This window comes from Aotus nancymaae, unplaced genomic scaffold (genome assembly GCF_030222135.1).
Source record: "Aotus nancymaae isolate 86718 unplaced genomic scaffold, 86718_ANA_hifiasm-v0.15.2.pri h1tg000002l, whole genome shotgun sequence".
Taxonomy (NCBI): domain Eukaryota; kingdom Metazoa; phylum Chordata; class Mammalia; order Primates; family Aotidae; genus Aotus; species Aotus nancymaae.
In genome coordinates this window covers 35752225-35778183 of record NW_026988413.1, presented here as the reverse complement: position 1 = coordinate 35778183, position 25959 = coordinate 35752225, and the positions used below count along the sequence as shown (strand labels likewise).

Genomic DNA, 25959 nt, shown 5'->3' with positions numbered 1-25959 from the left:
CTGAGAGGAGTCCGCATGACTTCTCCGGCCCCTCCTGTTGGACCACAGAACCTCGCCCGGGAGCCTGAATAAACCCTTCATATTGGATCTTCTTGTGTTGGCCTCAGTTTCTTCCTTTTAAACTCGGCAAGAACAAATCTTACAGTGTGTGCTTCTGAGTAGGTCCTTAAAGGGAAGAGGTATGCTTCCTTCCCTTCAACTTTCCCTATTGTCTAGCCTGTTGGCTGAAATATGGAAGTAGGGTGCTACTTTGGTCCATGTGAACAAAGCAAACACCTCAGCGTAGTAGAGTAGCCAGAGAGAAGGATCCTGAGCCCCAGACACTTTCAGGCAGTCATACTTGACGCTACTCACATATGCATTTTTTGAACTAAAATTTCACTTCTATTTTATTTAAGCCACTGTATTTTGAGATGTCTAGTGTAGCAGCCAAACTTTCAAATTGAGCTATTTATTGCTTTCTCATAGTTCTCATGGTAGCCAGGCAAAACCTAGGGTGACCAGTGGCCGCTGAGCTTCACGTATCCTAACGTGCTGTATAAATAACATAATACACAAATGAGCTGGGAAGCGCTGCCTTTCTTACAACAAGGAACCTCTGGAAGTGCTTGAGTAAGGAAGCAGCAAGATAAGAATAAAGTTTCACAAGAATTAATTTGAGTGACGTTTGGCGGATCAGTGTTGCCTGGGGCTAGGAGTGGGGACTGCAGGATTTATCACAGATGGGCAAGAGGAAATGTTTTGACATGAGGAAAATGTTCTGGATCTTGGTTGTTGTTGTGGTTATATGGGTATATATAGTTGCCAAAACTAAATGTATACTTGAAAGGTGTACATATATTGGATATATATATGTGTGTGTGTGTATATATATATAAACACATATGTATATATAGTGTGTGTATATATGTGTGTATATATATATATAATCTCAATAAAGAACTTAATTTGCCTTTATGTGTATGTGTGTGTACAAGATAGAGCAATGGGAGGAGATGAGGTAAGAAGAGAGAGCATTGGCTTCCACCAAAGCTTTAGATAATCTACACTTGTTCTGGGGAAATAATAGTAGGAACGAAGTGAGATAGACGAGAGCATCACTTTGAAAGAAGTAGCGGTAGAATCTGGAGACTGATTAGGCCTGATTATATAGATTTACATGCAGGAGAATTTGACTTTTCTATGTAAAGAATCATCTGAGCTTCACCACAGGTTGGTGAAGATATCATGTCACAAACTGGACAGAGTGGAAGTACAGCTCTGTCACATATTAGCTAAGGAAATTTATTCAGTCTCTTGGAGTCCCTCTTCTTCATTGGTAAAATAAAATGGGGCTAATGGTGTCTGCAAATTGCAAAAGAGTTGTGAAGAACACAAAAAGTAAGTGTAAAGCACCTCCTACATGTGCGTGGTACCTAGTACGCACCCCCAAAAGTATGAGATAAAGAATGGTTGCAATTAACACATTCAAATAGAAAAATAAAAGCTTTCAAGATCAGGATGATACCAAAGATTCTCCTGTATATGATTCTAAGATGTGAGGAAATGAGAACTCAGTTCAGAGGAGAGATTAGTCTACTCGTAAATCTCAGGATGGTGATAGGAAGGGGGTTGGGTGAAGCAACATAGCAGTTGGCAGTGTTTTTAGAAAGGGGGCAGCTCCTTTGCTGAAGAAGATTCAGTAGTATAGTCATTTCTTGTTTCCTTACCTCTCTTGACTCATCCACAGGAGTGGGAGTTCAGACAAAAGGAAGGTTCTGTGGCAATCTATTTAAGATTCTCCTCATATAACATTTGGTTCCCAGCCCACTTTCTGTCAGGCTTCCTGAGATGGGAAAGCAATGCATAAAAAATCTCAGGCTTGACAGTGAATTCTCCTGAGCTCCAGACTGAAATTTACAGCTGCCTGTAGACATCTCCATCTGCATGACCTGCAGGCATCTCCAACTCAGTGTGTCTCAGACCAAATTAATTACCCTCTCATACCCATTCCCCTGCAGTCTTCCATTGAGATGAATGCCATTGCCAATTTACCAGGCACAAAATCCAGAAATTTCCATTCTTTTATTTCTTGTCCCATGCTCCCTGAGGTCTATCTACTGCCAAGTTTTGTGGATTCACCCTGCTGTAATCTGTTTTATGCACTCTGTTTTTTGACTTCCATTGTCCTGGTGAGGATGTCTATCCCTCTCCAGGACCACAGCAACAGCAATCTCTCCAGTCTCCAGCCAGGGCCTGCAGTGTGGACAACTCTTGAGCACTCCATTTACCTAGACTGTGGTCAATGGTTGCCCACCCCGCCTCCCCAGGAATTGCCTAATATCTGTCTCATGGCCCCTTCTTTGTCACTTGGCTAATCCAGTTAAATTAATGAAATATTTATCATTTCTCTTTCTGAAATCACTTCAGTGACTTTACTTTAGCCTACCGAACAAAGTACCCAAACCCAAATTTCATTCATTTCCTCTCCCACTGTGTCTCTTCAAGCATCCTATGATCTGTCTAACCACATTGAACTATTGGTCATTGCTCCAAAACAATGTATACTTTTGACCTCAAACTCATGGCTCATGGAACGTTTTCCATGAGCCAGCTAGTCTCCACCGCTCCTTCTGATACAGCTTGAAGGCCATTTCCTGGGCATAGTTGCCTTAATTCCACTCTACTCCATCCCCTATTCTTAAGAAGGGCCCCACTCACTGCATATTCCTTTATTTATTTTTCCTGTGGTTAGCACGAGTGTCTCTAACCCAGATTCTACAGTGTTTAAGGACAGACGTCATCTCTTGTTGCCATCTTTGAGTCTCCAGGGCACTTTGAATGGACTGTTAACCAGTCTAAAAATAATCTTCTTAAATTTCTACTTTTAAAAAATGGTGATTTTATTTTATTTTTTTTACCAGAGAGCACGTTTAAAAATTCCCAAAGAAACAGTTAATAGTTTTGTTTGCAATGTACCTGAACAGTGAATTCCCTCAGCTCTACCACATTAAATACACTTTTTTAACTCCCATGTAGTTTTATTATTCCAGGTGCACAGCTACCATAAGAGGCTTTTGTGGGCCACTGCTATAAATGTCATTCATTCCCATTAAGCAAGTGTATTGTATGCAAAATTGTCTAAATTTATATTGACCATTCTAGAGGGTAGTAAATCAGGTAATATATCAAAATATCGTTAAGTCTAAAAATGTAGAAATCAACTCTTATAATTTGAGGACTTTTTATTATGCTTGCTCTTGCTTCGACTATGAGACATATCAAAAAAGCAGCTAAATTTGACGATTATACAGATAATTCAAACAAAACTCATAACTATCTCAGTTACTTGGGTATTTTAGGTGAAATTACAGGGATTTGGGGTGTTGAGGAAGTTATTAAAAGGGAAGCTTTTGGCTCTGATTGAACAAGTAATGTACTCAGTTTTCATTTAAATCTATGAAGATTTTAAAGATGGTGATTAATTTCAAGTATTGTATTCCTTGACTCATTTGAAGAGAATTTAAAATTAAAAGACTCATATTCTCTTAAAAATTAATAATAGTTATAAAACTGATACACAAACATTGAAATGATAAACACAAATGGGCATATTTGTGTTATAAAACTGTGATATACAAACAATGAAAAGATAAATTAACATAAATGGGCGTATTATCTCAAACAAGTATATTATTTAATATTTAGCTAAAAAGCAAAAGTGAAAATAAATGGGCATCTTTTGGACTCTTCTCAATGAAAATACATACTCTTATAGGTCTGTTCCGGAGTCTGGAAATCAATATTAATACTTTTATTCAATCATTCCTTCTCATGTTTTTCTCTTTTTGAAAATCTTCTCAAGTGGCATAAGTGCTGGTAATGTATTAAAAAATAGGCACAGACAAGTCATTACTCTCTAGAAAATATTTATTGACACGTTTTAATTTTTTCCATATTCTGAGAAATAAAATACACAAAATACAGTAAAATGCACTTTTCCCATTTCAAATAAATATCCTATACTCTTGTAAAAAATTTAATAATCTGTGTAATTCACCACAGTATTTTAATCAGTGAAATAAAACAAAGAATCTCTAGATAAATTGTAAAGTGTTTTAATGATTCTCATAAGCATTTTCTGGAGAAAAAGAACATTATTTTCTGTAGAGTTATATTGACTTAGAGACTATTGCTTCTTGTTTGGAGAAGGCAAAGATAGGCTTTTTTTAAAAAGTGTTTAGTGTCAAAAAGAGTCTTCATTTGGGAGAAAAACAGCATACAAGTCCTTTCTGAATCAACTAACTTATGTGCAAATTTTCTTGTCAATACTTCCTAAAAACCATACTACATTCTGAATGATTCCTATGCATCACACTGGTAATTTTCAAAATTAGTGGTTAAGTATTTAAATTAACAGTTATATATGTAATATAAGCCCAGGACAGAATATTAAAGCTCTATTAACAGGAAAGGCTAAAAATAATGATGCTATACAGGACAAATTTTTCTTTTCATAATGGTTATTCTTAACATTATCGGAACTGAAATCTACTGAATTATACAGACTTAACACAGACTTATATACAACTAGACCCCTGATCAGCTTAAGACAATGCATTAGTCTGTTCTTTTAATCGGTAAGAATATTTTAGTAACCAGCAAAAATCATATTTAGGTAGTCACCAATCTTGAAAGTTTTCTGACATATAATTTATTTAGCATCAAAAGCATAGCTTGCTGAGTAATGAAAGTCATTAGTATTTTCTAACTTCCTATGTTAGCATTTAATTAGTACTTTATATACTAGCTGGTAGAAGTAAATCAACCTTTACTGTAGCTCCAGTCCCACCATATGTGACTCGTCTGCATGGATGCAGAAATGCTAATCAAACTATGCTGCCTCAAAACATAACTGTGTTCAGCAAAAGTCATACACAGGCTACACAGTGGTATTAGATCTGTCTTCAGCATTTTAAGAATATCAGTTATTGTCCAGGTGGTGACTTATGACATGAAACTCTTCCCTCTTCATTTTAAAGCATAGAATATTATATGCTTAGGTATTCTTTTATGGCAACATTTTTATTTCTACATATTTCTGAAACAGATAGTATGTACTCAAAAATTCACAAGTCCAATAAAACAAGTTTGTGGTTTTCTTCTGTGACATTTTGTTTTTATAACTCCTCCATCTCAAAGTGTGTATTAAAGCTGTTTGCCATGGATGTGTGTTCAAAGATTCTAGACAAGCTTGGTTTCAACAGTTCTACTGAGGGACATGACAGGTGCTGAGAGGTGTCATTCTTCAAGGACATCATTTGTTCTGTTCCAGGCTCCCTTCTATCATAGTACAGAGCCCAGAGCAGAGTAATGGTGAGAATCATGGCCAGGATTTGTGTCACTCCAATGGAGATTCCCAGAAACCTCAGCACCTGCAGTTGTTTGGTTCCTCTCAAAAAGGAATACATTTTCTTCCCACAACCCTGTAAAAGAAATACACAGTCAACATTACTTTAGATATGTTACAGAAGGCCAATAACAGTTAATACAATCAGACTATTTGGATCATAAAGTTTAAGGAAATGATTCTCAATAGGGAAAGCCTATGAGAAGGAGGAGAGAGGGAGGTGTGTAGCTTTTGAAAAGCCTATCTAGTGGATTCTGATGAGCCAACCCCTTCTTTTGTCTTTCTCAAAACCTGAAATTGAGACCCACTGGTATAAAATCAACATCTAGAGCAGGGGTTGACAAATTCTTTTTTTTTTAGAGGGCAAGACAGTAAATATTTTAGGCTCTGTGGGCCATGTGGTCTCTATGGCAACTACTCATCCCTGCCACTGTCACAGGAAAGAGACCATAGATGGTTAGTGAATAAATGGATGTGGCTGGGTTCCAGTGAAACTTCAAACACACAAAAAGGCATTAGGCCAGATATGGCACACTTGTTTATGATTTAATAATACCTCACACTGGTTTGGTAAAGTTGCTTCTCTGGCCACCTTACCTATTTGATACAAACGCAAGAAATTTGCACAAACACACACATACACATACATTCTGTGGGAAATGAAAACAGACATCACAAAGACAACTCACCAAAATGTTAAGTATTTTTCAGAGTTCCATTCAAGTATTCTATGAGAGCTCATTCACTCTTAGGTTTATGTGTCATTTTAATAAGCATCTTTATATGACACAGTGACACAGGAGATAGAAATTATTTAGGCAAATAGTGAGGGTAAAAGAGTTCTCAATGGAATTTCCCTTTTAACAAAAAGCAGCTTCAAAATCATTTCTTTTCTAACAAAAAAACAGACTGAAAATCAAGTTGTAGACATTGAAAAGCAAGCTGGAAGCTTGCACGGGTGAATGCCAGCAGCTGTGCCAATGGAAAGGGGCTACCTGGGGGCCAGGTATGTTCAACATGGAGGATCTACCTTCCCTTTTCTTTGTCACTACATGTACAGTAAAGAAACAGGCAACATGGTGCCAGCCAGGTGGAAAACCTACTTGCATAATAAGAGATTAGGGTGGGAGTGGTCAGATTTATATGCACTATGTGTGAAATGGCACACCTGGTCTGACCAATCTTTCATGCCCTGTGTAAATCAGACATCGACTCCTCAAGCACATCAATAAAACCCACTGCATTTTGCTGTGGACCAGAGAACCCACTCGGGAACCCTCTCTGCAGGAGAGAGCTCTTCTCTTTCTTTTGCCTATTCAACCTCTACTCTTAACTACATTCCTTGTGTGTTCACATCCTTGATTTCCCTGGTGTGAGACAGCAAACCTTGGGTATTACTCCAGATGAATGATGCTACTTCAACAGTATAGTATAATGATTAAGATCATGAACTGCTATGTGATTTGGGGCAAGTTACTTAATCTCTCTGTGCTTCAGTTTTCTTGTCTGAAAATGTAGATAATAATAGTGCCTACCTGTCTGAGATGTTGGGAGGATTAAATGCACAGGCACATTTTAACACTTTAAATAGTGCCTCATACATATTAAGAACTCAATAGATACAATATCTTAGCTGATGTGTCAGTTCACAGATTAGAAAGTAGAAAGATCAAATTAAAAATAGATGGAAAATCTATGATTAGCAGATATTAATGGAAAAGTATGAGGTACAACACTTCATGAGAGTATGAAAACACCAAAAGCACAGCCTTATGTCACTAGTAAGTACTTATGCACAACTCTACCCTACAAGAGCAAGGTGGCTGCCACTGTTTTACAGGACAATGAAATAACTGTCCAAAATGATTACTTATGACTGAAACACTAGATCATTAGCTTCCTGATGAAGCAGAGAAATATTTTACATAATTTGGGAAGAGTCACCTCAAAATTTGTTAAGTTAAAAAGGTTTGGCTTCAGACATCTGGAAAATTAATTTGCATAGCAACTTCATTTAACATCATTACCAAGTAATGTGGCACTATTTCTTCACATCTATCTTTCAGGAAATTGATATAAAACAGCCTTGGATCATGTTTAGCTGATTCCTTACCTATGTTCTCAGTACTTAGCACAAAAATGGATCGCTAGAGAATAAAGAATTAGCATGAGTATATCCATATTTTGGTAATGATAATTATAACAGATTTCAGAATTAGAGGTAAACTGGCCAGGCATGGTGGCTGATGTCTGTAATCCCAGCACATTGGGGGCCCCGGGCAGGCAGATCGCTTGAGGTCTAGAGTCTAGCCATCATGGTGAAATCCTGTCTCTACTTAAAATACAAAAATTAACTGGGCATTGTGGTGCACGCCTGTCACCTCAGCTACTGGGGAGGCTGAGACATGAGAATCGCTTGAACCCAGAGGCAGAGGTTGCAGTGAGACGAGATCTCACCACTGCGCTCCAGTCTGGGCAACAGAGTGAGACCCTGTCTCAAAAAAAAAAAAAAAAGAATTAGAGGTAAACCATTCAAGGATACAAAATTTCAGTTAGACAGGAGGAATAAGTTAAAGAGGTGTATAATACAACATGGTGACTATAATTAATAACAGTGCATTAGTTATTAAAAAGGTAAACCATTCAAGAAATTTATATGCAGATGATTCAACTACATAAAATACTGTGAGCCAATTTTTTCATTTTTAACTTTTCAATAGTCTCTGAGGCTTACCTTGTATCTATATTGGCTTAAGATCTCCTACCCCTTAGACTAATTCATTTTAAGCTAAGAAACTGTGTCAGAAAAGTAATGTTTCCTGGAGGTGATCCAAGATGGCTGAATAGGAACAGCTCTGGAGTGCAGTTCCCAGCAAGAAGAATGCAGAGGGTGAGTTATCACCACATTTCCAAACAAGTTTTTACTGCCCACAGACCAGGAGATTCCCAGGCTGAAAAGCACCAAGAGCTTCCAGCATGGCTGTTTCAGCCAGTACTGTGGATCTCTGCTCAAAGCACTCACACAAATGCAGGTAGCCATTTCAACAGGTGGATATGCCTGGGATACAGAGCCTGGGATACAGATACATTTATCCCTGGAATGCCTGGGATACAGAGCCACTCATTCAACTGAAAAAAAATAAGGGGGGCTGAAACAGGGAGCCAGGTGATCTGGCTGAGCAGGCCCCACCCCCCACAAAGACCAGCAATCTGAAACACTCTGGATTGAAAGTTTTGCAGCAAGTGCAGCTGGACCTGGGACAATCCAGCTCTGGTGTCAGCCATTACTGAGACAGTCCACCACTACTGAGGCAGTCCACTATTACCGAGGCAGTCTGCCATTACTGAGGCAATCTGCCTTTACTGAGGCAGTCTGCCATTACTGAGGCAGACCACCATTACTGAGGCAATTCTAACAGGAAGTTCACAAAGCAGCTGGGCAGAGCCCACAGCAGCTCAGTAACGCCTCTGCTGGCAGACTGTGGCTAGACTCCCACCTTGCTGGGCAGGGCATCTCTGGAAAAAGGCAGCAGCACATCAGGAACTTAAAAATAAATCCCTACCTTCCCAGGACAGAGAACCTGGGGAAAAAGGCATTTATGAGTTCTGCTGCAGCAGACTTAAACATACCTGCCCAGCAGCTCTGAACAGAACAATGGAGCTCCCAGCTCAGCACCTGAGCTCCTATAAGGGACAGACTGTCTCCTCAAGCAACTCCCTGGCCCCTGTATATCCAAAGAGACACCTTGTAAAGGAGAGCTCAGGCTGATATCTGGTGGGTACACTTCTGGGATGAAGACAACAGAAGAAGAAACTGGCAGCAACCCTTACTGTTCTTCAGCCCCCTTGGGTGATCCCCAGGCAAGCAGGGTCTGGAGTGGACCTCCAGCAGTCCTGCAGCAGAGGGGCCTGATGGTTAGAAGAAAAAGTAAAAAACAAAAAGAAATAACTTTAACATCAACAAGAAGGATGTCCACTCAGAGAACCATCTGAAAGTTACCACTACAAAGACCACAGGTAAATAAATCCACAAAGATGGGAAGAAACCAGCACAAAAAGGATGAACACACTCAACACCAGAACATCTCTCCTCCTCCAAGGGATCACAACTCCTCACCAGCAAGGGAACAAAGCTGGATTGAGAATGAGTCTGATGAATTGACAGAAACAGGCTTCAGAAGGTGGGTAATAATAAACTTCTATGAGCTAAAAGAATATGTTCTAACCCAATGCAAAGAAATAAAGAACCTTGAAAAAAGGTTAGATGAAATGCTAATGAGAATAAACAGCTTAGAGAAGACTATAAATGACCTAATGGAGCTGAAAAACACAAGAGAACTTCGCGAAGCATACACAAGTTTCAATAGCCCAATCGACCAAGCAGAAGAAAGGATATCAGAGATTGAAGATCAACTCAATGAAATAAAACGAAAAGGCAAGATTAGAGAAAAAAGTGAAAAGAAATGAACAAAGCCTCCAAGAAATACAAGATTATATAAAAAGACCTAATCTATGTTTGATAGGTGTACCTGAATGTGATGGAGAGAATGAATCCAAGCTGGAAAACACTCTTCAGGATATTATCCAGAACTTCCCCAACCTAGCAAGGCAGGCCAACATTCAAGTCCAGGAAATACAGAGAACACCATAAAGATATACCTCAAGAAGAGCAACCCCAAAGCAAATAATCATCAGATTCACCAGGGTTGAAATGAAGGAAAAAATGCTAAGGGCAGCCAGAGAGAAAGGTCGGGTTACCCACAAAGGGAAGCCCATCAGACTCACAGCAGATCTCTAGGCAGAAACCCTACAAGTCAGAAGAGAGTGGGGGCCAATATTCAACATCCTTAAAGAAAAAAACTTTCAACTTAGAATTTCATGTCCAGCCAAACTAAGCTTCATAAGCAAAGGAGAAATAAAATCCTTTATGAACAAGCAATTGCTGAGAGATTTCATCACCACCAGGCCTGCCTTACAAAAGTTCCTAAAAGAAGCACTAAACATGGAAAGGAACAACCAGCACCAGCCACTCCAAAAACGTACCAAATGGTAAAGAGCATTGACACAATGAAGAAACTGCCTCAACTAGCAGGTGAAACAACCACCTAGCATCAAAATGGCAAGATCAAATTCACACATAACAATATTAACCTTAAATGTAAATGGGCTAAAAGCCCCAATCAAAAGACACAGACTGGCAAATTGGATAAAAAGTCAAAACCCATCAATGTGCTGTATACAGGAAACCCATCTCACGTGCAAGGACCCACATAGGCTCAAAATAAAGGGATGGAGGAAGATTTACCAAGCAAATGGAGAGCAAAAAAAAGCAGGAGTTGCAATCCTAGTCTCGGATAAAATGGACTTTAAACCAACAAAGATCAAAAGAGACAAAGAAGGGCATTACATAATGGTAAAAGGGTCAATGCAACAAGAAGAGCTAACTATCCGAAATATATACGCACCCAATAGAGGAGAACCTAGATACATAAAGCAATGACCTACAAAGGGACCTAGTCTCCTGCATAATAACAGTGGGAGACTTTAACACTCCACTGTCAATATTAGATCAACGAGACAGAAAATTAACAAGGATATCCAGGACTTGAACTCAGATCTGGACCAAGCAAACCTAATAGACATCTGCAGAACTCTCTACCCCAAATCCACAGAATATACATTATTTTCAGCACCACATCACACCTGCTCTAAAACTGACCACATAATTGGAAGTGAATCACTCCTCAGCAAATGCAAAAGAATGGAAATCATAACAAACAGTCTCTCAGACCACAGTGCAATCAAATTAGGACTCAGGATTAAGAAACTAACTCAGAACCACACAACTTCATGGAAACTGAACAACTGGTTCTTGAATGTTGACTGGATAAACAATGAAATGAAGGCAGAAATAAAGATGTTCTTCTAAACCAATGAGAACGAAGACACAATATACCAGAATCTCTGAGACACAATTAAAACAGTGTCTACAGGAAAATTTACAGCAATAAATGCCCACATGAGAAGCAAGGAAAGATCTAAAATCGACACACTATCATTAAAATTGAAAGAGCTAGAGGGGCAAGATAAAAAAACTCAAAAGTTAGCAGAAGACAAGAAATAACTAAGATCAGAGCAGAACTGAAGGAAATAGAGACACAAAAAAAAAACCCTTCAAAACATCAATAAATCCAGGAGCTGGTTTTTGAAAAGATCAACAAAATAGACAGGCAGCTAGCCAGATTAATAAAAAAGAAAAGAGAGAAGAATCAAACAGATGCAATGAAAACGATAAAGGGGATATCACCACCGATTCCACAGAAATACTAACTACCAACAGCGATTACTACAAATAACCCTATGCACACAAACCAGTAAACTGGCAAGAAATGGATAAATTCCTGGACGCTTGCACCCACCCAAGCCTAAACCAAGAAGAAGTCGAAACCCTGAATAGACCAATAACAAGGGCTGAAGTTCAGGCAGCAATTAATAGCCTACCAACCAAAAAAAGCTCAGGTCCAGATGGGTTCACAGCCTAAGTCTACCAGATATACAAAGAGGAGCTGGTACCACTCCTTCTGAAACTATTCCAAACAATCCAAAAAGAGGGAATCCTTCTCAAATCATTTTATGAAACCAACAACATCCTCATACCAAAACCTGGCAAAGACTCAACAAAAAAAAGAAAACTTCAGGCCAATATCCATGATGAATATAGATGCGAAAATCTTCAATAAAATACTGGCAAATCAATTGCAACAGCACATTAAAAAGCTTATCCATCACGATCAAATAGGGTTCATCCTGGGAATGCAAGGCTGGTTCAACATACACAAGTCTATAAACATAATCCACCACATAAACAGAACCAAAGACAAAAACCACATGATCATTTCAAAAGATGCAGAGAAGGCCTTTGACAAAATTCAACAGCCCTTTATGCTAAAAACTCTCAATAAATGAGGTATCGATCGAACGTATCTCAAAATAATAAAAGCTATTTACGACAAACCCACAGCCAATGTACTGAATGGACAAAAACTGGAAGCATTCCCTTTGATATCAGGCACTAGACAATGATGCCCTCTCTCACCACTCCTATTCAATGTAGTATTGGAAGTTCTAGTCAGAGCAATCAGGCAAGTAAAAGAAATAAAGCGTATTTGATTAGGAAAGGAAGAAGTCAAATTGTCTCTATTTGCAGACGACATGATTGTATATTTAGAAGATACCATCATCTGAGCCAAAAATCTCCTGAAACTGATAAGCAACTTCAGCAAGGTCTCAGGATACAAAATCAATGTGCAGAAATCACAAGCATTCCTATACACCAATAACAGACTAAAAGAGAACCAAATCAAGAATGAACTCCCATTCACAATTGCTACAAAGAGAATAAATACCTAGGAATACAACTAACAAAGGATGTAAAGGACCTCTTCAAGGAGAACTATAAACCACTGCTCAAGGAAATAAGAGAGGACAGAAACAGATGGAAAAATATTCCATGCTTATGGTTAGGAAGAATCAATATTGTGAAAATGGCCATACTACCCAAAGTCATTTACAGATTCAACACTATCCCCATCAAGCTACCTATTACCCTCTTCACAGAACTGGAAAAAAGCACCTTAAAATTCATATGGACCCAAAAGAGAGCCCACATGGCCAAGACAATCCTAAGCAAAAAGAACAAAGCTGGAGGCATCACACTACCTGATTTCAAACTATACTACAAGGTTACAGTAATCAAAACAGCTTGGTACTGGTTCCAAAACAGAGATATAGACCAATGGAACAGAACAGAGGCCTGGGAAGCAATGCCGCACATCTACAACCATCTGATCTTTGACAAATCTGACAAAAACAAGCAATGGGAAAAAGATTCCCTGTTTAATAAATGGTGTTGGGATAATTGGCTAGCCATGTGCAGAAAACAGAAACTGGACCCCTACCTGTCACCTTACACTAAAATTAACTCCAGATGGTTTAAAGGCTTAAACATAAGACCTAACACCATAAAAATCCTAGAAGAAAACCTAGGCAAATTCATCCAGGGCATAGGCATAGGCAAGGACTTCATCACTAAAACACCAAAAGCAATGGCAACAACAGCCAAAATAGACAAGTGGTATCTAATTACACTTCAGAGCTTCAGTACAGCAAAAGAAACAATCATTAGAATGAACTGGCAACCAACATAATGGGAAAAAATTTTTTGCAATCTACTTATCTGACAAAGGACTAATATCCAGAATCTACAAAGAACTAAAACAGATTTACAAGAAAAAAACAAACAAACCCATTCAAAAGTGGGCAAAGGACATGAACAGACACTTTTCAAAAGAAGACATGTATGAGGCCAACAAACACATGAAAAAATGCTCACCATCACTGGTCATTAGAGAAATGCAAATCAAAACCACATTCAGGTATCATCTCATGCCTGTTACAATGGCAATCATTAAAAAATTTGGAGACAGCAGATGCTGGAGAGGATATGGAAAAATAGGAACACTTTTACACTGTTGGTGGGAGTGTGAATTAGTTCAATCATGGTGGAAGACAGTGTGGCAATTCCTCAAGAACCTAGAAATAGAAATTCTATTTGACCCAGCAATCCCATTACTGGGTATATATCCAAAGGATTATAAATTGTTATATTATAATGACACATGCACATATATGTTCATTGCAGGACTATTTACAATAGCAAAGATCTGGAACCAACCCAAATGCCCATCGATAATAGACTGGACAACAAAATGTGGCACATATACACCATGGAATACTATGCAGCCATAAAAAATGATGAGTTCATGTTCTTTGCAGGGACATGGATGAATCTGGAAACCATCATTCTTAGCAAACTGACACAAGAACAGAAAATCAACCACCACACGTTCTCACTCATAGGCAGGTGTTGAACAATGAGAACATATGGACACAGGGAGGGGAGCATCACAAACTGGGATCTATTGGGGGAGACTAGGGGAGGGACAGTGGGGAGTAGGGAGGGTGGGGAGGAATAACATGGGGAGAAATGCCTAATATTGATGACAGGGTGATGGAGGCAGCAGACCACATTGCCATTTATGTACCTATGCAACAGTTCTGCATGATCTGCACATGTACCCCAGAATCTAAAGTACAATTAAAAAAAAAGTAATGTTTCCTTTTTAAATCTGTGAGTAAAACAAGGCAGAAGTTGATAATTAAGTACAATTTATTATGTTTCATATTTTGGCACTGTTTAAAGTCTATTTCAGTTTATCTTAAACAATCACATTTATTTTTAAAGTGGTACAGTAAATTCTATCATCTAGGATGGCTGGGGAATGAGACCTATTAACATTGAACATTCTAGAATGGGAGGTTGGCCTTGGAAGTTATGAATTCAACTTTTTATATTTTAAAAACATGGCAAAAAAAAAAAAAAAAACCACTTGTAGAGTGACACAGCAAACCTGGCATAGGAAGGACATCCAAAAAAATCTCTCCTCATGTAAGCAATGAAAACACCAGCAAAAAACTGTTAGCCTCAATTTTTCTAGAATTTAGAAATTAACCAAATTCTTACAGCAACCTGAGGAACATTTATTCATGAAAAGCTGCTGAATTTCAGTAGGAACAGCAAGTCTGTGAAATTTTAATTTACCCTATTCCCATCCCTGCTCCCCTTGGTAGCCTGGAAAGCCAAGAGCCTGCAATCCTGGTGAGAACTGGCAGCCTAGCCGCCACCAGAGGGGGCAGAATGGGGTTGCAGCTCACTGAAAGCCACATTCCCAGAGGACTGTCATTGTATGTCTGGTGTGGTGGTTCCCTGGAAGACCCCACTCAGAAGGATGTCTTTATTTAACCTAAGCTTGAAGCTCAACTAGGGGAACAGCCTCCTCCCCTTCCCTCCTCAGAGGGTTAGCAATGACAGTCAGAGGTAACTATTGATCTCTGAGTCTGCCTGAGGCAGTTGGTAACAGTTGTGCACAAGGGGGCTTGAAAAACTCTGATATTTGTGGAGATCTAGAAAATTGCACACATGAGTAGGGCTGTGCTTAGGTTCAGGGGCTGTGCATAGGCCCAGGAAAGACCTTCAAAGATCCTAAGATCTCTACTCTGGTTGACCTTGAAATTTTTTGCACCCTTGGCAAAGACAGGGAGACTCACTGGTTCCAGGCATCTAAGGAAATCTGTTCATTCATTAACTGACCACTAAGCTAACCAAGCAGAAACTTCTCAGTGACCACACGTGACAAAGTATATAGCCTTTACAGAATTAGTTTAGAAAATGCCATCAAATCCAGAAATCAACACAAGCAAACGTGAAGAGGTAGAAGAATATTATCTCCAGAGCTGTCACATTGTAATTTTAAATGTTCTGTTCTCTTAAAAAAAAGTTATAAGACATGCAAAGAAACAAGAAAGTATGACTCACAGGGGGCAAAAAAAACAATCAATGAAATTGCAATTCTAATGAGAGGGACTCCTGACCTTACTAGGCAATCCTGTCCACACTGGAATAACACTCATTCTTAACAACCCTTCCCTTGTGGGAGCCTGCTTTCTTTGTAAGGATGCACTGGTTCTAACTCTGCTCTCAATTCTTCCTTTTTCCATAAGGTAGAGAGTCATATCTGAAGAATCTATTATCCCTTTCCCTATAACTATTCTCCTCTCCAGGCTAAATAGTCCTAGTTTTCAAGTTTTCCAAATATGTACACTGCATCATTCTGTTGATCCTTTTCTAGACTGTGTTGATTCTGTCAATTTCTTTGAAAATGACATTGATTTGTAACTTTAAAGAAACTAGAAAATGCAATGAAATATTAAGATAATCAAAGTTTTTAAATATGAGTTTGTATTCCAGTGACAAAAAAGCCTTTTTCGGTTGTCCAGAAATGGAGACATGCAATTGTATTGACATGTAACATAGTTGGGAGTTGGTATCCTTCCAGATCACTGGTCCCTTAAGATTATCTTCACACACAGGTGGGCAAGTGTGCTTTATTCCAACTGAAAGTCCTAAGACTCCTCCATTTTTATAGCAAAATATCAGGTGATCACTTCCTCATTTTGTTTAAAAAGCACACAGTTAACTCCTCAAACAAGACAGAATTTCAGTCCTTAAATTCATCATCAGAATTCATTAAATTATATTTTATGCTTCTCTATCAAGAATCCTTCCAAAAGAGGTGTCAACTATATATTATTTAAAAGGAATGAAATCAGTTGACATCTTAGTACTTTATGTCCATCCGTCAAACCAGGTCACCAAAATGTGCCAACTTGGAATATGTTAACCTATGTTCTTGCATATTATTCTCCACCGAGGTGTATTTTAATCCTGTGTATTAGAAAACACCATAAGAAACTGCTCTATAAAATTTGTGAAAAATAATGTTGAAGATATTTTTCTCAATAAAGTAGTAGATATAAAATCCCACTTGATAAAAGATTTACAATTTTGCACCCTTTGAAGTTAGAATGTTTGCTCTCCTAATATTAGAATTATGCTGATGATTGTGCCTCGTTTTCATCTGGGCTGTCAGAAAGCTGAGAGGCAAACAGGACACTCAACCACAGCAACTGTGTCTGTCTTCATGTTAAGAACATTTGCTTACTCTTTCCTTTAACCTTGACTTTCCAATTCTGCTTATATTTTTTTATTAAGTTACTGTATTTTGTTGTATGCTGCCCTATATCCTTTAATAAATTCAATTTTAAAAAATACAGAGTATAAATATCTAAATAAAACACATTTCTCTATAGTACATACAATTTAATATTTCTTTGCTGACTCATTAGGCATGTAGAAGCTTGCAGCATACAGGTGTTGATACAGTTAGTACATTTGAATGTACCCAAATCTCATGTTGAAATGTAATCCACAGTGTTGGAAGTAGGGCCTGGTGGGAGGTATTTAGATCATGGGGGTAGGTCCCTCATGAATGGCCATCCTCTTGGTGATAACAGAGTTCTCACAAGATCTGTTTCTTTAAAAGTGTGTAGCACCTGTCTCATCTCTCTCTCCTGTTCTTGCTTTGGCCATGTGATGTGCCTGCCACCGATTTACCTTCTGCCATGAGTCAAAGCTCCTTGAGGCCTTCCCAGGGGCAGATGCCATTATCCTTTACCCTTCCTGTATAGGCTGCAGAACCATAAGCCAATTAAACCTCTTTTCTTATAAAGTACCTAGTTCTCGGGTATTTATTTGTAGCAATGCAAGAATGGCCTAACACAGGTGTCAGGCTGAATATCAATGAATCATTTTCACAAGAACTTAAAGTTAAGAACCAACTTTTCAAAAGAATAGCTCTCTTCCTGAGAGGACAGTCAGTATTTTTCCAGGTTTGTCTGTATAAGATGATTGACCTCTTCAGTCACACTGTAAATTCTTCATTGAAATAGCTCCAGGGTTTTCTGTCTGTTCTGAATCATTCTTATTGAAGTAATTCAACCTGAACATAACTCTGAGCATACTTTGAGCCAGTCAAATAGTTATCCATAAGGTTTACATTTTCCAGTATAAACTTGTCTTGAAAAGTAAGACATTAAGTCTACATAAAAAAAATAGATGTGATTATATGTATTTATTATACTATTTATAGATATTTAGTTGCATAAACAAACATTTCTGTAGAGTGAATAAAAAGAGGAGACAAATGATAAATTTCTAAACTGCATTTCGTTTCACAAATAATATTTTATTCAGAATAGGAAAGAACTGAAGTGCACTTACTTGTTTTTCTCAAAGTAAAATACTCTGGATTGATTTTACTTGAATATGTTTTCTTCCTAAATAAAGCCAGGTTAGCTCCATGTCAATAAGCTCAGATAATTCAAAGGTATGAATAAGACATGTTGGCTAACCTACTTTATTTGCTACAATATTAAAATTCTGGTCAACTATTAGCTGTAAATAATAATGTACCTTTATCAGAGAAAAATCACAAATCCCTACATTTCCTGGAATCTATCCGAAGGCATGTCAGGATATCTCATTTCACTTGAGGAAATTATACACTTCAAATTATTCTCTGATCTATCTCCAAAATGAGTTTCTAAAATTGGAAGAACACCCATGGCTTTTCAGTACTCAATATTCACAGACCACATCAAAAAGTCGGGAGGCCTTTTAACATGCTTGTGAAGATAAAGTATAAATAAAATCTAGGTGCCAATACATGCCAATATTAATGTTTTTGTAAATAAACATGACTGTCAAGTTTGAGATAACTATGTTGATTATCAGATGCAAATATACAATCTTTAGCCTTCTTTCTTCTAGAATTGAAGTGAATGATAGCACTTAATGAGTTCACTAGATTTAAACAGGTTAGACCAAAAGTTCTACACTGATAATCTTAAACTCTGCAGGGAAATAAATACCTCCTTTAAAAAAAAAAAGCCGCAAGCAATAAAATTCACTACAAGACTTTTTGTTCTTTAGCTCTCTCTTAAGAGAACAGAAAGTTAACTAAATCCGTGCATAGGAAATGCAGTAGAAAAAAAATCATCTTAGTATTTCTTAATATATGAAAGATCCTCATGTCTCACCTAATACTCACAAAATTCCTTACATAGGTAGAATAACCAAATGTAAAAGACTGCATTTACTGATCATTTTTCATTTTTACCTAAAAATGTAGTTACAAAGAGGCTAGGATCAGAAAACCCAGAAACCCAGAAAGCTCCATGCTCATGGAGCAGTTTGTTCACAAACCCCTCATGCAAACATTTTCTCTCATGGGGGCCCATTTGGGCAACTTAAAGTTGCATCTATAAGAAGTTGGAGGGTGTTAAAACAAGCAAAGCGAGAAACTGGACCAAGTCCCAAAAACTCTGACCTGAAAAATCTACCTTCAGCCCCTGCAAAAACACACAAACAAAAAATGCATACTTCCCTGTCATTTCAAGCAAAACTAGGGACAATTTACCTAGCTAAAAATCTAATCATAGATCAATAAATTTTCTACTTACTTTAATAAATACATAAATTGTTATTATTATCATCAGTTACCACTGTGGCAAGTGGTATACTAACAGATTCTCCCGTCATATCTCAATTTATCTTTGTATATTACAACGATGTGGGTACTATTAATATCTTAGTAGAGATAAGAGAATTAGGATGTGTAAGAGAAAAATCTCTACACTCAGCTTGCTACTTACCATGCAGTCACCATCTCAAAATTTTACTATCTCTGTCCTTAAGTGTTGGCAGGCCACAGAGTTCTGTACTTGGCTGCATATATTGCATCATTTCCTTGTGTAGTCTTATTTCCCTCCATACCTTCATTGCCTCATGTACACTGACAACACCTGTATAAACTTAGTCCTCCCTCCCACCCACCCACCCACCAATCTGTTGTCCACTTGATCCACAGTAATTAATGTTGTATATGAGAACGTAACTTCCTAGCCAGACCACATTTCCCAGCCTCCCTTGCAGCTAAGCAAAGCCATGTGAGTTCCTGCCAATAAAATCTAAGCAGTGGTGACGAGTGTAGGCCTTCATGCATTGGGTGTTCTTCTTCTCACTCTCTTTCTCCCCGTGACTGGAACTGGAGAAAAACAGGACCAACTTTGGAAGACAGGGTATTTAAAAGGTAAAGTTGTCTTATCATTCTGGCCCCTGGATGAACTTGTGCAGCAAAGCTGCCTGGAGGCCTGGACCAGGTCACTGGTCTATGAAAGAGAAATAAACTCCCACCTTATCCAAGCCATTGTATTTTGAGTTAGCCCTTTCCTTAATTTGTACAAACAAAATCCATATCTCTAGCTGAGTTCTGTCTCCTAAGCTCATATTGCTACCTCGGTTTCTGCACATGGAATGCCTGACAAGAACCTTAAATCCAGTATTTCCAAAATAGAACTAATCAACTCTAACCTCTCCCTTCAGTAAATGGCTTCCTCATCTGTCAGAGTCCAAATCAAAGTCAAGAATGCTTGCAACTTCCCTGTCGTTCACGCCCCACAGCCAATTTACAACCTAGTCCTGTTCATTCTACCTTTGACATATCTTTCACATTCATTCCTTCCTCTCCATACTTACTGCCACAACCTGAATTCTAGCCCTTACCATCACATGAGTTATCTGCTACAGTTTCCTACCTTAATTTCCCTGCCTTAAGAGCCAATCCTCAGCTTAATCCCCACCTCAACTCATTCTCAACAATGCCAATATTATGATGTTTAAGCTTAAATCTAAAATTGTTATTTTGTAAGGTATATTTTCAGGTCAAAATATTATCATGGCTTTTACATCCATAAATTTTAAGGGCAAAATTTGCAAGTCTCTAGTAATAAATTCCAAGAGGAAAAGTTGTTTGATTGAATAGGGAATAGAGAACAGGAAACTCACAATTGAATGATGTCAAGAAAGAGAGTGAAAGAAAGAAGAATGCACTTGTATACCTGAAACAAAACTGGCAGAAGAGTTCAAGGCCTGATTAGATCAAGCAAAACCTGAAGATAAAAAGGGATCTTCCCCCTACCAAGCCCAAACTGATCCCGCAGGGCTTTGAATGATAAAACAGATATCACCCTAAGTCAGAGTCAACCAGATCTCATCAGCAGCTACTCGCAGGGGAGATAATGAAGTCAGCAGAGAGACAGGAGGGAGCATCTTTGGCTTTATATAAAAGAACCCTGAGAATCGAAATTCTTGGGGCTATTCCATCTAAATAACCACTGTGCCTGAAAACTGAAAGCTGCCTGATGTTTACTATCTGGGCAGGAGGCTTTATGGATGTTTATCTGAGAACAAAGTTTCATTATTAAAAAAACAGAATCCTATAACTGCATTGTCCTAAACCTTCTTTTTATAGTAGTGCCTCAAATTTGTGATATGTTTCTTTTTATTTGGCAACTATTCACAGACTTCAGTATAGAATACCCACATGTTATCAGGACATACAGGACTCTTCAGAATCTAATCCCTGCCCTGTGCATCCCTGTAAACGTGGCTCTTCTCACACCCTGTGCTTCCAGCTCTAAATTTGCTCCATTGTTTCTTGGCTGGGAATGCCCTTTTCAGTCCCATGCTACCCTAATATTTTCTGCACATGGCTTACAGCTACTTATTCTTTAAGATTGGAAGCCCATGACCACCAGCCTCTCACGGAGGCGTCTTATGTTAATGTACATTGCTCTTTGTAACACAGATTCTCCTCGGTGCTATGTGGACATTGCCATACCATGCAACAATAAAGGAGCTCACTCAGTGTGAATGATGTGGTGAATGCTGGCTCGGGAAGTTCTGTGCATGCGTGGCACCATTTCCCATGAACACCTGTGGGAGGGCATACCTGATCTTTACTTCTACAGAGATCCTGAAGAGATTGAAAAAGAAGAGCAGGCTGCTGCTGAAAAGGCTGTGACCAAGGAGGAATTTCAGGGAGAATGGACTGCTCCAGGTCCTGAGTTCACTGCTACTCAGCCTGAGGTTACAGACTGGTCTGAAGGTAGGCAGGTGCTCTCTGGGTCTATTCAGCAGTTCCCTACTGAAGACTGGAGTGCTCGGCCTGAGACGGAAGACTGGTCTGCAGCTCCCACTGCTCAGGCCACTGAATGGGTAGGAGCAACCACTGAATGGTCTTAAGCTGTTCTTGCATGGGCTCTTAAGCAACATGTAAGTAAAGTTGATGGAAAATAAACATCAGTTTCTTAAAAAATATTACTACTAATAAAAAAAGACCAGAAGCCCAAAGAGTTACTACCACTGCTATGTGTTCCCATGTGTATCTCAACATAAAGACAATGGCAATTAAGGATTGCCTGCTCTGTGTCAGGCGCCTTTTTTGTGCCCCACTTCAAGATTTTCCAATTCCTACCTTTTCTCTTACCCACTGATGTGGGGAATCTGCTCTATGCAGACTTGACCAGCTTCCATGTTGATGTAACTAGCCAGTACCTAGCTGGAGGTCTAAGCTATGACCTCTCACACCCTGCCTTGGCCTTATCTTTTAATACTTGCCTCTAATTTTGTTTTGTTTCAGGTGTGGCAATTTACTTGGTCTGAAGTAGAATCCTACTAATAACCGGAGAGCTGGGTTGTCTGGAAAAAAAAACAATTAATCTTATAACTAGGTGGAGCTTACCAGAAGGCCAAGTCCACCCCCAACCCTGGCCTTTTTATCCCAACACTCCGTCAGGTTTCCACCTCTGGCTCAGGAGGGATGAGGAAACATTTATGATAACAGAATGTTGTATATGAAAATTATAAAGCAAAAGTTATTTCTACCAGTCAAAACAAATAGACATACAGTATTGGCTCATCTTTCTAATTGGTCAAAGATGTTAACAGGAAAGGAGTGTTAATAAAAAGTGTTGAGAACTAAAATATTGCCCAGGAAAAAAATATTGGTTATAAAACAATTATCATTTTCCAAGGACAGCAGAATATAGAGGAAACAGGTGAGGATAGTATTTCTAATGAGGATGAAGGTTCAGAGAGTGATTTCATGACTGTCAACTCAAACATCATATAATACTCAACTGAGAGAAGAAAACCCTCAAACAGTCCATCCCACATGGTTCACCACTGACAAAGTTTCTCTCCATGACCAATCTCTATTCAGGCTCCACTGAGTTCCTTTTCAACCTAACCTTGATGTTTGGACTTTGGTGTTTGTCTCTGCATTGTCCAGTTTTAGCAAGAATCTTGGTAAGTTGGTTTAGTTAGATTTCCCATTCTTCACACTTGATCATCCTTGACATCTAATTGGCTTCTTCCTCCTCCACCTATCCTCCAGGTGATGTCTGATCACTCTGGCCTGTCTTCAGTAAGAATCTTGCTAGGTAAGGTTTGCCAGAGTCCCATCCCTCACCACTATGTTTCCTCTTAATGATTTTCCATCCTCTGACCCACAACCTGTTCCTCAACTATAAATTCCTACTTGTCCATCTGTCTCCCCCACTGCAAGACCACACTGCAGTGGCCTTATTCCTATCCTGATAGTCCCCACTGAAATCAAGATTTCCTTATCATCAACAACATTTTTTTTTTTTTTTTGAGACAGATTCTCGCTGTCGCCCAGGCTGGAGTGCAGTGTCACAATCTCGGCTCACTGTAACCTTCACCTCCCAGGTTTAAGCAATTCTCCTGCCTCAGCCTCCCAAGTAGCTGGGACTACAGGCATGTACCACAGCAGCTGGCTAATTTTGTATTTTCAGTAGAGTTATGGTTTCATTGTGTTGGCCAGGTTGGGCTAGAACTCCTGACTACAAGTGATCTGCTCGCCTGAGCCTCCTAGAGTACTGGGAATACAGGCATGAACCACTGTGACCAGCTCCTTATCATGTTTAACAAGTGTCACTGAATGATTTTTTTTTTCTTTAGCAACATGAGCTACCCTCACTTTTAACCTGGAGGAGCACCTCTTCAAGTCTGTTTACCTTCTGTGAGTTCTGGTAACCTATACACACTTGTCATCATGAGGTTCTTCTTCCTGCAAGCCAAGACTCAGGGAAAAAGGTCACATCTCTTCACAATCACACCCTCTGTCATTCCCAATTTCCTTTATTTGTCGATGTTTTCTAGCATTGGGAGAAGAAAGAAATAATCATCTAGAGGCACAAATGGGTTTGTTAAAGTGGAAATTATTAAGAATATTTAAAACTCAAGCCCAACACATGGAACACAGAAAGTCTGAGGGTCTAAAGGAAAAGTGTCCCAAAGGCACACAAGCGTGGAGGACATGTCTCAGTTCAGCCCTTACATAAATCTGTGGGAATGCTACTTTTCTGAAGAAGCAGCCAATATATTTTAACAGTAATCTTTCTTCTAACTACTAAACAAAGAAATGTGTCTCTGGAGGTACATTTTAGTAGACTTTCTGCCCCTCTTTGTTTTACATTTTGAGTCAGTCCATTTGAACCAGGGCCTGTTGTGAGCCTGTTTACTTCCATTTATTTTTCTTGAGGGAGCACACAGAGGAGTAAAATGGAATTTCAGCCTTTTTGAGGGGCTGTTAGTATGCTAAGTTTACTATCTGAGACAGTAAGTGCTGTAACTATTCTCGATAACTATGGATTTTCATTCTTTTACCTATGGAACCCCAAGAAGAGTTGATGAAAGCTATGGCTCTTATTTCCTGGAAAAAAAAAAGGATAGAAAATGTTGAAAAAATTTTTTGCAGTATCACTTTTTCCTTGAAGCCCATCCTAGAAGAGCCCCAGTCCATGGGAAAGAGATTGAGAGTCCCTGCTCTATAAAGAGTTATTTTCTAACTGTCATCTTTTATGTCTTTTATTTATGCTTGTCTTCTCCAGATCAAGTCAAGACACAGCACATCAGTAAGTGATATGATGAAAAACTCAGCAGGTGAGAGAAGACAGAGATACCACAGACTTGTGCTTTGCCAACTTAAACTCTGAGCCTGATATTTTGCTGAGGTCAAGTCTTACACCTTGCATTTACCGTTTGGTTACACAGGTGATTCCAAAGAACAGGGGAATGGGCTTTCAGTAATCATGGGCCCAGACCACCCAAGGGTGGGCCTTTATACTTGCAGTTTCCTAGGCCCAAAACACTGTTCCCAGTTATTATCATGGCTGCTTCCTTTTCATCAACTGGTCTCAGGTCACATATCACATCCTGAGAGGGCCTATTCCTAATGATCTATCTTAAGTAACTCCCTCACCAACAAAGCTATTCTCCAGCACATTACCCTGTTCGGAGTCTTCACAGTGCTTACTGCCACCTGTAATGATTTTCTATTGCTGCTTTTTTTCTTATTAAACATCTGTATCCATAACTAGAATATAAGTTATATGGGAGAAGAGACTTTTATCTGCAACACTCTCCACTATACCCCTAGCAAATGGAACCCAGGAGACAATCACAAAATATTTTGAATGAACACTGGTTATCATATCATCATTTTGAATGAATGAATGTGATAGATCCAAACTGAGGGTCAGAGATATTTTCCTTATGGATTTTTAAACCTATACTGTAATACAAGTATGTAGCTTATTAAGGATATTGAAGAGCTGTGTGCCAAACCTAACAACACTTCTGAATGTTTCTAAATGTGCAATTGTCGCTATATTTCTGCTGTCATTTTTCAAAGGTTTCAAAATGCGTCATAAAATATTACTGGGTCAGGGACCATGCAGGCCACCAGATGGTTGAAAATGATTTATTTCCTTGATTTCAGACTACTGAAGAATGATTGCAGGAAGACAGCCAGTTCTTATCTCTGAGCTTACAGAATAGGAAAGATAAAAGAGACCTTGAGGTTCATCTAGTTCAGATTCATTCTTAATTTAAAAACCCCTTCTACGCTACCAATGACATGGTTGTCTGACCTTGACTTTAATATTTTTAGTGATGAGACACTCATTATTTTACAAGATAAACTGTCTCACAATTGGATAGATTTTGATGAGCAAGGTCTTCCTTCTATTGATCTGAAATTTCCTTCCTGTAACTTCTGGCCCTTAGACCAATAATGTATAAGTCTAATTCCTGTTCTGAATTATGAACTTGGAAATATTTGAAGACATCTAAACTAAATCCCAGTGCACTCGACTTGAGAATAAACATCCCAAACACCTCCAGC

General features: G+C 38.7%; 1 protein-coding gene across 1 annotated transcript in view; it reads right to left on the bottom strand.

Moving 5' to 3' along the window:
* Nucleotides 1–3891: 3891 nt before the first annotated feature.
* Nucleotides 3892–25959, bottom strand: part of TSPAN12 (tetraspanin 12) — a 78674-nt gene continuing 56606 nt past the window's right edge. Inside the window, exon 8 of the mRNA XM_012474088.2 lies at nucleotides 3892–5465. Coding sequence (XP_012329511.1) covers nucleotides 5160–5465 — 306 coding nt within the window. The 3' untranslated portion in view covers nucleotides 3892–5159. The remainder of the gene's footprint in view (nucleotides 5466–25959) is intronic.